At 35.2% G+C, this 14181-nt stretch overlaps 3 protein-coding genes and 1 long non-coding RNA gene across 4 annotated transcripts; 2 read left to right on the top strand and 2 right to left on the bottom strand.

Moving 5' to 3' along the window:
• The first annotated feature begins 2609 nt into the window (after positions 1 to 2609).
• On the top strand, positions 2610 to 4836 carry LOC141724849 (uncharacterized). Its single transcript, XR_012576914.1, has 2 exons — positions 2610 to 2943; positions 4424 to 4836. It is a non-coding gene; the product is annotated as an uncharacterized LOC141724849 (long non-coding RNA).
• Positions 4837 to 5343: 507 nt separating this feature from the next.
• LOC141724848 (uncharacterized) lies at positions 5344 to 6513 on the bottom strand. Its single transcript, XM_074527134.1, has 3 exons — positions 6358 to 6513; positions 6084 to 6248; positions 5344 to 5843 (listed from the first exon to the last, which is right to left on the bottom strand). Exons 1-3 carry the CDS (start codon positions 6397 to 6399, stop codon positions 5607 to 5609), a joined length of 444 nt encoding a protein of 147 aa, XP_074383235.1. The 5' UTR covers positions 6400 to 6513; the 3' UTR covers positions 5344 to 5606.
• A 2728-nt stretch (positions 6514 to 9241) lies between these two features.
• LOC141660719 (putative clathrin assembly protein At1g25240) lies at positions 9242 to 10585 on the top strand. Its single transcript, XM_074467709.1, has one exon. The coding sequence runs from the start codon at positions 9242 to 9244 to the stop codon at positions 10583 to 10585; it is 1344 nt and encodes a 447-aa protein (XP_074323810.1).
• An 891-nt stretch (positions 10586 to 11476) lies between these two features.
• Positions 11477 to 13940, bottom strand: LOC141724847 (protein Barley B recombinant-like). Its single transcript, XM_074527133.1, has 2 exons — positions 13788 to 13940; positions 11477 to 12884 (listed from the first exon to the last, which is right to left on the bottom strand). The coding sequence occupies exon 2, from the start codon at positions 12873 to 12875 to the stop codon at positions 11775 to 11777; it is 1101 nt and encodes a 366-aa protein (XP_074383234.1). The 5' UTR covers positions 12876 to 12884; positions 13788 to 13940; the 3' UTR covers positions 11477 to 11774.
• Between the last annotated feature and the right edge of the window lie 241 nt (positions 13941 to 14181).

The raw sequence follows: 14181 nt of genomic DNA, 5'->3' as shown, positions 1-14181 counted from the left end.
ACTTTACATCGAGATCTCCAGTTAGTCATATAGAGAACTCGACATCTCGATAAGTATAATGACTTATCGAGATCTCTAATTAATCTATAGTTGTTTGACTTATCGAAGTCTCTGAGTTCTCTATAAGAGAATTTGACTTATCGAGATCTCTCATCTTCATGTCTTCACTTTGACTTATCGATATCTCTGAGTTCTCTAGTGATAAATTGACTTATCGATATCTCAGAGATCTCTAGTGATATTTTGACTTGTCGATATCTCAGAGTTCTCTAGTGAAGAAATGACTTGTCGATATCTCCAATCTTCATGTCTTCAATTTGGCTTGTTAATATCTCTGAGTTCTCTAGTAGCTTTTCTTGACTTCTCGATAAGTCATTCTAGAGTTCTCGAATGACTTTTCTATAACACTTAATCCGTGACTTGTAGACTTCTTGACTTAGAATATTTTTCACAAAATAAATTTATTCAACTCCAAACTTCTTCACACTTTCTATGAGGCATGATCTTCATGATCTTCTTCCAGAGCTTATTCTTAGGCTTGAGACTGTTTACAGAAAAATACTCCAGTCTAGTCTATTTATATTTTTACAGACTTAAGTGATACAATACACAATACAAACTTAAATTACAATACAACTTACTTAGGGTTGTCAATTTGACTTAGTCTTGTCATAGTACATGCATGTTTTGCACAACAGGTTGGATTCACTGAGTAAAAGTTAGAACTTTTGACATGACACTTATACTATTATGATTTTTAAAAATTATTTAAATAAATTAACCTGGCCCGTACTTCACACAGGTTATCAACTAGTATAGGTAAAAATTAATTTAGGGTTTAGGGCATCCTAAATAAAAGAGTATCATGCATTATACTTCGCTGGAAAGAGAGTGTCATCCTAATACCCTTATGTCATATGTCATTGGAGTATCAAAGTGTCACTCCACTAAAAATATAGTATTTGATGGGTATTTTGGACAATTTAAAATTTTAATGGGTATTTTGGGTAATGATTATTTAAATAAGGTTATTTATGGTTTTCACCGAATGAAATAAGGGGAAAGTATATACAGATGTATTATTATATTTTAACTTTTACTTATGATTTTATACATTAAATCATATTATTAAAAAATAACTATTATATAATTTTTTTATTACCGGGACGAGATAATTTAATGATAATATTTAAATCCTGATTTGATTGTCATCCCCACAATTAATTAAAATAAAGTTCTTTTGTAAATTTGTAATACTAGTTGATAAGTCGTGCGAAGCACGGGCCGAGATCAATATTAATATTAAATAATGATTATAGAAATTAATTCTATATAATAATTAAAATATCTAATAAATAAAATTATACTATTATTGCAAATTTTCTTTTAAAATTATATGTCGTTTTCATTAACTCAAATCTTATTATAATAACAAACTCAATGTTATTATGTCTCTCTTATCCGAAAAGACATAAAAGGATTTTATTTTATTATTTTAATAATAAAAAAAATCAAGTACCCTATCAAGAAATAATTCAGAGTTGTACGGAAATAAAATTGTAATCATAATACGGTTTGAACAAATTTATTATTTTCTAGGGGTGAAATCAAAATACAGTGTCTCTAATATCCATATCATTTTATTAAAATGGAATTCTACCAAAAAATTAAAAAAATCTTAATTAAAATATTTCAATTAAAACACATGACCTATTTAATTGGTCGTGATTTATATTTTTCAGAAACTATTTAATTGGATCAATTTATAACCTATTTATTTTAAAACATAATTAAAAATAGGATTCAAACCTATAAATATAATAAGAAAGCACGACTTCTAAAATTTAGAAAACAAGTAAAAATAATAAATATAGAATTATAAGTTATATAGGAATAAAAAAGATAAAAATAATACACTTAAAATTATAACATGAATCATAAAAAATGAATCCAAAAAATGATGATACCAAACAATAAGGGAAATCAAAATATTACAAAGAATTTTCTCTTATTAAATAAGGGTTATTAATAGGGTTTTATATCAAATTGTCCACCAAACTCGTTAAAATGTATCAAGTAGTTACTCAATCTCCACGACGACTCATTTAAACCACTAAAATACTACTCCGCTAGTCTTTTTAAGATTTTTTAACTGAAAACGTTAACTTTAAAAATTTGTAGTCGTATATTTTTTTTAAACTCCCAGACACATATAATTGAGATAAACAACGAGATTTCTAATTGAAAGTACATATTCTTTTCATCTCTGTGTTGAATTTTACTTAAATTAATACTGCAATTGCAGACCACCCAGCTTTTATTTTACTCGTGAAGATAACAATTATTTTAGGACCAATTAAACAGATATACTCAAGTTTGCTGATAAACCATAATAATTAAAGAAATACACGGCAAACCCAACACTTTTGTTAAAAAAATTAAAAAAATTAAAAAAATCTAACGGAGTGATATATACTAGTATTTTAGTGGTTTAAATGAGTCACCGTGGAGATTGAGTAGCTACTTAATACATTTTAACGAGTTCGATAGACAATTTAATATAAAACCCGTTATTAATATAAATCTATTTATCTCCCAGTTCTGTCAAAAAAAAGGTTGAAAATAGGATGTCATTTGTAACAGCAGCAGGATAAAAATTTAGTAGTAGTTGGTACTTGTTCATTCAATTCAAATATAAATAAAGATGGATGTAATAACATTCGGCATTATCATCGGAATTATAGTACTCTTCTTCGTGGTGGTATGTTTTGTAACTATTGAAGGCACCTGTAAATCTCGCTCATCTTCTTAATCATCCAAACACGCCCTTATTACTCAACTGTAACTTGTAGTTGTTGTTAGATCTACTTACTTTTCCAGTGTGTTGTTTTGGAGAAGAAGCTTCCAGAGAGATGAGGAAGGGGGTTACACTGATGGGGTTTGGTATTAATTCTTCTCTTTTGCTGTTTTAGTTTAATTTATAAGTTTGTAATTGTAATATTTTAGATTGTTCGTACTTTTTGTTTGGATGTAAAAATTGTAATTATAATTGATATTTGGGCATTTGGGATGAATAACAAGTTATTTTTGGTTGCTGATTGTTTTCTGTTTGCTTTATTTAATTATGTATTTGCTTTGCGAATTCGCAATGTAGTTCAACGTTCAACATTGTATGCTTTACTTGAGTATATTAAACATTGTTCATGTTTGCTAAGTTAATTGTTCACAACTCTTGGGAGTAGAGCTATGTCATGCTTACGTTGCTACACGTCCTTCACTCGAAAGCCAGTTTTACGATGTGGTGTTTTGAGGGTGGGGGGGGACATTGTTGAGGATAAGACATAAGACATTAACGAAACTAAAATTCTATTGGAGGGGGGAGGGGCATATCATTTTGTCCTGATGGGTGATTTTTAGAATTATGCAGTTCTCGATTCAGGAAAGATGAGACGTATACATGAGTGTGCGTGCAGTAGATAGACTATTTGGGATATTTAGCAAACATGTTGAAAGAATGGCCTAAAATTATCAGAAGGCCGGTAGCTTATATTTCGGATTAGATCAAAAGAAAACTACAATACAACACCATAGTTTATTCACAAAATATGTACACCACGAAATTTTCATTGATATGTACACTGTTTAGCTGTGTGATACTAGAAGTTACTAGTATTAATTTTGATATACCAAATTTCTGAGCTTTGATATTTACACTTTTACTTGTTGGTAGGCTTCATGTCAGGAGATTTGGGAATGTTTCACCTCTATCTTTTGGGTTTTACCCCGTTAGTCAGATTGTCCTCACCGGATGTATTTGCATTTCATACTGAATTTAGATGTATCACCCTTCATGTTTCTTAGTTCTTACGTTTAAGGCCAGTGTCCTTTCAGTTTCTTTATCTGTTGCACTTGATCAAACTGTGAGGTATATGGTATACTGTTTATGAGGAGGATTCCGTAAAAATGAAGTCGATCATTTTTAGGTGAAGATGATAGCTTTTGCAAAATTAAGTGTTAAAGCATCAGAGTTCTCCTTGTTTTTAATAGAGCTTTGTAGTCGAGATTATCATCTTTAGGCGACGTCTAACAGTGATAAATGTAGAATTGACATACACAGTTTTGTGTATGTCTACTACTTGGCATCACTTTTTTTTCCATATATTGCAGATATAACATGCCATTTTATCTGCATCACGGTTGCTGGTTTCTGTTAGAATTAAACAAAAGCAGTCCAGCGTTATAGTTGCAATCTAGATAACCTTACTATTAAGGGTCTGGCTATTGTCCCAATTCCTTGGCATATCCGTTGTTAAGTAGAGTAGGAGCTTCTTCTATAACTGTTTTGTTTACATTTGTAAGGCTGATGTATAAAGATTAATTTCTTGTATATATATCAGTAACTTTTGTTCTTTCTTTTTTCTAGCCATCATTGTTTTTTCTCCGTAGTCTTCTATGGCATACCGAACATTGCAAGAGGCCGAGAATTCAAATTCAGGAGGACTACAACTTCTTGAATGGAAGGTGAAGGTGATCTTGCTGATGGGGCTTTATTGAAATTTGGGGAGTAATAGAGTAAGCTCCAAATATCATGTAATATCTCAGTATGTATCCGTTGAGGTGTATAATTATGAAATTTGGGGAGTGTTTTTGACAAAAGGGTATATGTAAATTGTAGTAAAATGTAAATGCTGCAACTCTGCACTTTTGGGTCATGAATGGTTAATGTCAAAAAAGAGGTATCTGAAATGAGAGTAGCCCTGGAATTGGATTGTGTATTCCAGTACTCATGAATCTATGGTTGTCTTAAAAGCAATTAAAGCACACTTTTATCTTGCTTCGTGTACACGGCTTGGCTCTTTGTGACTTTGTACAATCTTCAGGTATGGCAAAAGCTGACCTCTTTGCCTTTTAATGACTTTCACCTGCTATCTCTCCCCTTGATTTGGCATCGGAATGCGGAATTAGATTACCGTGCATATGTTTGGACTAATCAGGAAAGTTTATGTTTAGCAGCCCAGGGAATGAGGGAAGCAAACTGACAAATAATTCACCACCCCCTCCCCCGTCACCCAACATAAAAGAAACAAACAAACAGATACTGGATTTAGAAAATAATACTGTGGTTGCATGTAGAATTTGTGCACAGGACTCCCGTATCATTCATACAAATGAATTCATGCACAAAACTCTTGCATCATTTAAAGGTATGTGAAAGGCCCGAGGCCCCGAAGGATACAGTTTTACCATACAAGTGGAGAGGCTGCTGCAAGGTCTGGAACAATGATCTACGCAATGTGTATTCACTTCCTTGTTCTAGTAATCCTACGAAAAGTCTTATGAAAGTGCTTGAACCAAAGACTTATTGTAACATATAAGATGATAGGTTAATAATGATTACATAGAACTTAAGTAGGTCCTGATTAAATAAGTGGAGCATAATTTGATGGAAATATACAAATAATTATGAAGCTCATGACAGCAGAGTTACATAGTACTTTTAGCAGGAATGAAGGGTTGTTTGATATTGAGGCAGGTAGACCTGATAGAAAATTTAGCCAAGTAACTTGGTTATGTGTTGGAAACTACTCACGTTGAACAGTGGGGAATCAAACTTTATCGAACTGCTGAAGCACATCGAAGATCGTAAGATCCTGTGGTGGCATTCTCATAAAAGGGCTGCTGTCATAATACTCGACACTGGTTTGTGTGTGATGCCTCTTGCGCAGCGTTCTCGGAGTAGGAGCCTCTGCAGCTTGAACAATGACTCTCTGCTCTTTCCGTGATTGCAGTTCTGCTCTCTTTTGTAAGTTTTCTGAAAATTGATCACCTGGCTTGCTTCCATTCTGTTCATGTTTAATAGATATATTATAAATGTTAGAGACTTGGAATCAACCTACAAGTGTAAGCCTTATCTTTAACAAGTTCTCTCTACATTTGTCAAGACATTAAGGGAGTAATTTTTAGAAACTAATGTAAGAACCTGGTAGCGTGACTTAATATTGTTCCTCGCTTGCATTCTATCTCAATGTAATCTTCCTTTAAGTTATATAAAACAAAATATTGGTAGAAACAGAAACACTTACATTAAGAACTGCAGAGTTAAGCACGGGGCACTTGACAGGTTGATCCTCATCCAACGGCTCAATAGGGTGTTCAATTGGCCAAAACTCAGAATCATGAACCCCTGTCTCATTGTCGCTTAATACGATCACGCCATCTCTAAACGGAGTTACACTCTTGCTCTTCTCCTGCAATAGCCAAGCACATACACAAGCAATTTACACTATATAATGTCAACCACAAAAACCTCACAAGATTGAATGTAGTTAGTAATATGTAATAAGCAATGTTACTTACTAAATCTTCCTGGTATGCAAAACCCATGTAGAGAAATGCCATAAGATAATGACAGGGAGATTTACCAGAGAAAGGCAGGAGGGTGGGGGGACTAGTTGTGCTCAGAGAGGCAAAGATTTGTAGATGTATAATAATTAACGGAAGCAGAAAGAGTGAAAATGGAGCAGTGTAGTGGGGTCACTTCAAACAATGAAAAAAAGATGGGATAGATTCTCGCAAATAAAATTTCAATCTTCTCTTACTAAACCTTTTTCTTTCTCCTTTGGGTCCTCATGTCTGTTTGCACTGTGTGAGGGAGAGAAAGAGTGAAACTTGTCTTCTCCTTTTCACCTTTTGTTTTAGCTTTAAAACCACCATCTCCTTCCCCTAAGTTGGAAAACTAGTACCAAGCTACCACTTTTTATGTAGGAAAAAAAATGCTCAAATTACTATAAATTTGAAGAAATGCAAAGAATATATATCCACACATCGAAATATGGCAAATAATAAATACGATATGCTTGTGGACTTGCGCAGCTGCAGTTAACATAAACAGTGCAACTAATCGATATTGCACAGGAAGTCGTACGTGTTTGTAAAATTTGTGATTGCTCAAATGTCAAGCATCTCTTGATCTCAGTTTTTTTTGACAGAAAGCACATAGAACTTCATTCATAATCACACCTCAAAAGTGAGAAAAATATACAAGGTGGACAAGCAACCCAGTTAGCTAGTAAAGATGGGGTAAAAAACATTTTAGCTAGCCAATGAGCATAAGCATTAAGAAGCCTAGCACTAAAATGAAACCACAAGTTTAAAATGGAAGCAAATGATCTAATGTCTTCCACGATGACCGCAACATGCCAGTACTAGTGCAATGGCAGTACTACTGCAGTCTGATTCGATCTGAGCAAAGAAACATTGATGCCTGATATGCAAACCAGACACCTATGGTATACTGGGACATAATTGTGTGGCATCTCAGGTTACATTCTCCTATTTGTAATTTACTTCATTTATACAGCTTTTTATCAACCTTCATAAGTTTTAAATAAAATTATGTTATTGTTATACGAATCATGCACAGCGGATGCTGCTGACCATGTACAAAACGATATATGGCACAAGCCACAATGCATAGATAGCATTAGTGGTTATATATGATATCTGTCTAGTTTGTTATATACTAATTTTCAATAAAGCCAAGCTAGCAGCAAATTAGAACGACACAAACAGAAAGGTACATTGTATCTTAATTTGAAGCATAGATAAATCGGTTTGTCTAGGGTGTACCCATGGGTACATGCTAAGAAAATGTGTTAGATAAGTTGTAAAAATTTGATTGTTGGAGATTTTGGGAGGTCCATCATTACTAATGAGCCAATCATTTTTTTACAATTTATCTATCACACTTTCTTAGCATATTTTCATGAGCACACACTGGAAAAATCCTAGATAAATAGGTAAAGAGTAAAAGATATCGCTTTTTATGATACAAATGATTACTGGACATGAGCATTTGTAGACACCAAAATCACAATGTTGAACGAAAGTAGAGAAAGAGGATCCACCAAGTCACAAGTGTGCAGCTGGAAGAGTTGCTCAAGAAAAAAAAAGGATATTAAAGAGCGGAAAGGTGAAAACTAGCCTCTCTTTAGTTCTTTACTTACCTAGCCTTCCTTCTTTCCTTTAGACCAACGTTCATTTTATTATTTTAATTAGTTTAGACTTGTCATAAAATATTAGTAATGTATATGTTGATGCTTGAATACATGATCTGAAGAGGCTAAAATATACGCATATTTTACCTCCACTCTTTAGGGTACAGCGTAGAGATGTTCTTTTCATTAAGACCTGCCCTAATCGATAATTTTTGCAATGTTGAATCTTGTATGTTTTCGTTTAAGTAGATCTCTTGGTCGGAGCCTAAAAGTTATGTTATACTTCTAATTCAGTCAAAGTGAACTGTCTGAACTACATTATCTGAGATCAAAATGCGAGTTTAAGAAAAAAGGATTAGGCTATTACTTTTGAATTTTGATACGGTAATATGTATGCATTCCACAACTTGGTTTTCCTAATTTGTATATTATACAGATGATGATGATGATCACTGCCTGGAAAATATGAACTACAAATCAAGTTTTCATAATATAGCTAGATGATGCAAAATATCACAAGCGGTGTGGAGGCTAGTTGTGTATTATGCGTGTTACACTTACACATAACGGTGAACACAATACAATCACGTGCATAGATCCCGCATATTGCTCGAGCTTCAGAGTACTATTTCTTTGTTAATGTTACATATTTTTCGAAGATCATGAATGCTTAGTGTGCATCAGTGCATCATACATAATGTCCCCATCAAACATGCATATTAAGAGCTGGTTCAAACATCTTTAGTTTGTGACTGCTCACTGGTTATGATTTATGACAAAGGGAAGAGTGGTAAACTATGTTAACGGGACTCGGGTATGGGTGTCGGACACAGGTTCGTATCCAATTGTTGGACTCGGCAATATTTTGAAAAATTTATATGTTTAAAATAAGTGTCTAAGTGTCCATACCCATGTTAGAATGTCAAGTGTCCGAAACGGGTAGTCGAGTGTGGGTAACTAAGGTGGTAACTGGTATTTAGGGCCATGTTATGCTTCCGACTCGATCCATCTTGGTCTGGTCACTGGTGTTATTGGATGCTCAATATCTGAATTCCAAATTTACACAAGGTCTGTTCCAAGTTATTAGTTATTTCTTATCTTTGTTTGTCTTCGTTATATATTTCCTGTCAAAATTCTTACATTATCAAATCCCTAAAAGAACTCCTCTGTACAAGTACAACAAAATGTATGGAGAATTGACAGATAATGTGGCAACAAAATGAATGGTTGAAAACAAGAGAAAGATGCGGAAGACAAATAAACAAAAAGGAATTGAAAAAAGAGGGAGACTCCGAATTGAAAATTGGTTTCACGGTTGGCTACTGGTGACAAAAATGAAGCTCTCGAAAAGGGCTTCCGGGATGTTCAAGGATAAATATAGCTTGTGGGTAACCGCATTGACGAGAAAGACTGAACTCCGGAATCCCCAAATCGAAGCTGCTGTCATCAAAGCCACCAATCATAATGAATTCTACGTCGATTACAGGAATTTTGAGCATGTTTTTGCATGTGTACGTTTCTCCCAACACCATATCAAGCCGCTCGTATGGGCCATCACAGTCCGCATGGACAAAACTCGCAGTTGGGTTGTTGCATTGAAAGGTTTGATGCTGATGCATGGCGTTTTCTGCTGTAAGGTTCCTGCAGTTCAGCACATTGGACGCTTGCCTTTCGATTTCTCCAATTTCAAAGACCGGAACCCCCATAATGAAAAAATATGGGGTTATAATGATTTTATAAGGGCATATTATTCGTTTCTTGATCAGAAATCTTCTTTTATATTCCAACATGCACAAGAAAAACGTAAATCAATGAAGCTCCCGAAAATCGGAGATGATCCGAAACCTAATAAGTCATCTAGTTCTGTGTCTTTGATGCAAGACCTTGTTTCATTGAAAACAATGCAAAGCTTACTTGACTCGCTGTTAAGGACCAGACCGGAGACGTACTCTATGGATTCTCACACGAAGGTGTCTCCTTTGATTCTTGAAGCCATGGATTGCATTGTAATTGAGGTTTTCGACATTTACAACAGAATATGCAGAGCTACTTCCATAGTTCTAACCAGACTATATAAATCAGCTGGGACAGCTGAGGTAACCCTGGCTTTAAAAATCATGCGAATAGCAGGATTACAACATGAGCAACTGTCTTCCTATATTAAATTTTGTAAACTCATGGGTGTACTAAATGCCAAGGGTTGTCCAACACTGAAACCATCCCCTGAAGAAGATATCGAGAAGCTCGAAAAAATACTAGCAACCGGAGGTTTAGACAAATTCAATCCAGATCAAAAAATTAGCAAGTCATTGGTTGTAGCTGATCAGACAAATGATCCTGAAAAGGGTCTGGATTCGAAGAATGAAAATCAAAAAACACTGGTTGTAGCTGAAACTAATAATGTGCATGATGAAGATAATGCAAAGAGCAATTTAAAGACAATAATAACGAATGAGTGGCAAGTGTTTGATGATGATTATTCATCAACAAACCCTTTCATATCATCAAGTCTGCCTTTCTTGGCATTAAATCCTCCTCCGGCAAGAAATGCTGCAGAGGATCTGCCGGATTTGATTAGTTTTGAGTAGTTCAGGAGACAATTACTTGTAATCGCCAAAGAATCATGCGTGCGAATGGAACCAATACAGATGACTTTTTACGGCAAGTTTTCCAAATGGCCGTGGAGTAATTGTCTACGACATTGTTTTTTGCCGTAGATAGGCTTCATTTTTGTAGGGTGCATATTAAAACACTAAAGCTTGTACTGCGACCGCAAGTACAGAAATTTATAGAGATTGGTGACTTTTATCGGCGAATCTGTGTTTTTGTGAGGAAAAAGATAATCAAAAGTTTCATCATACAACTATCAACCCCAAAACAATTGCAGGGTAAGCACTGGGCTATAGAAGATCTACCGATTCAACCAATTCAATTTCTTCATCTACTGATTCAACCAATTCAATTTAACGGCGACATTTATCAGACAAAGCATCCCTGGGAGAAAATTTGGATTAATAATTTTACGTACCAAGCATAAAACACAAGCAAATGTTCTGAAAACCAGAGTATACATTATCAAACCAGAGTATACATTATCAATCCACTCTGAACCAACTCTCCAGGCATTAAAGAACCTGGTTCATATTAGCCACGCATGTTTCAACTGTAGTAGAGTTTGTCAGCTACTAATCCAAGAGTGTAAGCTGAATTAGTTCACATGATTTAGTAACCAGTAAAACTATACCATAAACTGATAAAGTAGGGTTTCTTCCCTGTCCAGGATAAACTAGTATTATGCAGAAATGTTCCAGTAACGGTTATAACTGCTTAGATTTTCCAAAAGTACCGAACCGAACCAAATAACCCATACAGTTAACTGGACCATAAATCTATTCAGCTTGATCAAGCAAAAGATTTATATGTATAATAAGCACACTCACACACCCATCTTCTCATGGACAAGTTTTGAACCCTCGAGCTCCGGCAAAGGTAGTTAGGTGGAAATCATTAGAGACCAAGAGGTCTGGAAAGGAAAAACTCAAGTACGAAGTACAGGCAACATCTCAAAATTTAACTACATAAAATTAAAAAACAGTAGAGGAACTAAAAATGATCCTACAATCTGATGGCAACAAATTGCCTTTTTGACAAACACTTTAAAGAAACAAAGATTTTCAAGAAAATAAAGAAATCTTAAGTTAGGCAATAAACTACGGAATTCTAACTCAGCAAGGACCACATGTGTGATGGCAGTCCAGTACCATAGACATTGATAATCTACCTGATCGTAACAAACTTGTTGGTACCATGCCTTGCCCAATGATACCTAAGATCAATTGCATTACCAAAATTGTAATTATCAGAGGCCAGTTTCTCCAGTACCTTCTTGAATGCACCCTGACTCATCTTCCGTCCAGCAATTCTAGCTCCCCGTCGTTTTGTGCTCATTGGCAAAGGATACATAGATATTGTTGTCGTGCAACAGGCAGACTGCCAACCACCACAGCCCCATCGATAGCATTGTTGAGGAGTACCAGTACACGTGCAAACTGGTAGTGGGATACTAGAAAAATCTAGGTCCAACCCATTTATGACCACATTCATAGTCTTCTTTGGAGCTTTTACGCGAGGACCAGAGGAACTGCCATTTTCCTTGGGAACAGCAGGGCTTTTCTTTGGCTTCCTCGGTTTGGATGCAGCAGCATTTTGTCTTTTCTTCACAGGTTCACCAATTTCTTTCTTCACGTCTAAATCTCCCATGCAAACCCTCGCAGTTCTCTGGGTTTCTGACTGCTGCTGATGCTGCAACATATGCATCGAGTGAGCAATCGAGTGAGCACCAGGATGCTCATGAAATCCTGTGAAACTAGGATTTGCTGAAATCATTTGCTGAACAAATCTATCCCTATGCACCCAACTGTCGCTCACAGGGTCCAAGTGTGTATCTGTCCTTTTTTTCTTCTTTACAGGAGAACCACCTTCTTGCTTCACATGCATGTCTTCCGTGCAAACCCTTGCATCCTTGGGAGATTCGGACTGCTCCTGCTGCTGCTGTTGCTGCAACATATTCATCGAGTGAGCACCGGGATGGTCATGAAATCCTGCTAAACCAGAATTTGCTGATATCATCTGCACATATCTCTCCCTAGAATGTTCCCAACTGTTACCACCAGGGTCTATGTGCGCAGTTGATTCAGAAATCAATGGGTGAAAAGCTCCGCCATTGTGGTTCAGCAAAACAGAATTTTCGCGCCCAAGGAAAGGTTTTGAGGCATGCCTTTCAATTGAAGGGAACAGGTGCAGATTAAGATTTCCCGGTTTATTATAATGTTGTCCATACAAATTCCAAGCACGCAAATTCAATCCCCCATCATCCATCCTATCAATCTGCAACATATTCAAAAACCAAAAGCATTAAATTCAATAATTTGGCCTGGATAGAAAGACTCACGCCAAACCCGTCCCAGTTGCAGAACCATAATTCCAAATGATCCGGATTCGGGGGCTATAGTTTTATCTCTGAGATGAGACTGAAACTAGAGTTTGAAATTCTTGCCAACCTTAAAAATTTTAATTTTTATTGCTTTTTTGGAGTCTTGGTTCTTCCACCCTCAACAAGATCTTTGGTTCGAATTCAAGTACTCACTCCCCATTATACTTAAAAATGATGTAATCTACAAAAAAGATTAAATTTATTTATCCATTTAAATCTAACTTGTGACAGTGGATAACATTATCCAGATACATATATTCTTCAGTTAAACCATTACAGATCTGTTTCCACCTCCAAATGTTAACTAAATAAATGTATCTCAAAAGGCCCATTATTTCAAATGCTCTTGAAAACCCCAAATAATTCCATAATTGCAAAACAGCATTTAATTCTGCAATTTCAAATTGCAGCTAATACAAGGTCAATCTAGGAAAAAGATCCAAACTTGAAGTCACAAATCCAGATCTCAAATGGCAAATCAGATCAATTAGCAATCTTGATAACAATTGCTCAGAACCCATCAAATATAAATCATGTAAATATCAGATCTAGAGATAAACCAGCAAGATTCACATAAAATGTACAAAAGGAAAGAAATATGATAAAAAGGAGCTCCACATTATATATTTGTTTGTAAAGATTACAATAACGGAAATGGGTTGGAGGACCGTACAAGCGAATAAATAGAGTATAGATAATTTATTTATATTAAGAGAGAGAGGGCGAGAGAGAGAGAGATGCTTAGATTTTTATGAAGGAAAGCGCGCGCGAGAGAGAGAGAGAGAGAGGGAACTTACTTGTGGTGGGTAAACACTTCTTTTAGGGTTTTGTCCTTCTGGAGACACAGGAGAGAGGAGAGAGAAGAGAAAAAGAAAGAGAGAGAGAAATGTGAGATGGAGAGAGATAGAGATAGAGAGGGGTTTACATAATTTTTGTGATGGAATGTTTGGTACAATCAATATCATATACTTCATCCATTCATTTCCTTTTCCATTCAACATAAATAAAAATACTTAGGATATTTATTTTATTATTGTACTAGTTTGTTTTAATATTTTTAAGAAAAACAAAGGAAACATTCCGGTATACCCCCAGTATACCACACAACTTGAATAAATAAATATACAATGGACATGGGATGGGATGGGATGGGATGAATATATTGGAGTACTTTGTTCAAATTTTAAAAAT

Source organism: Apium graveolens, chromosome 5 (assembly GCF_009905375.1).
Source record: "Apium graveolens cultivar Ventura chromosome 5, ASM990537v1, whole genome shotgun sequence".
In the NCBI taxonomy this organism is placed as follows: Eukaryota; Viridiplantae; Streptophyta; class Magnoliopsida; order Apiales; family Apiaceae; genus Apium; species Apium graveolens.
This window is presented reverse-complemented; position numbering and strand designations above follow the sequence as displayed.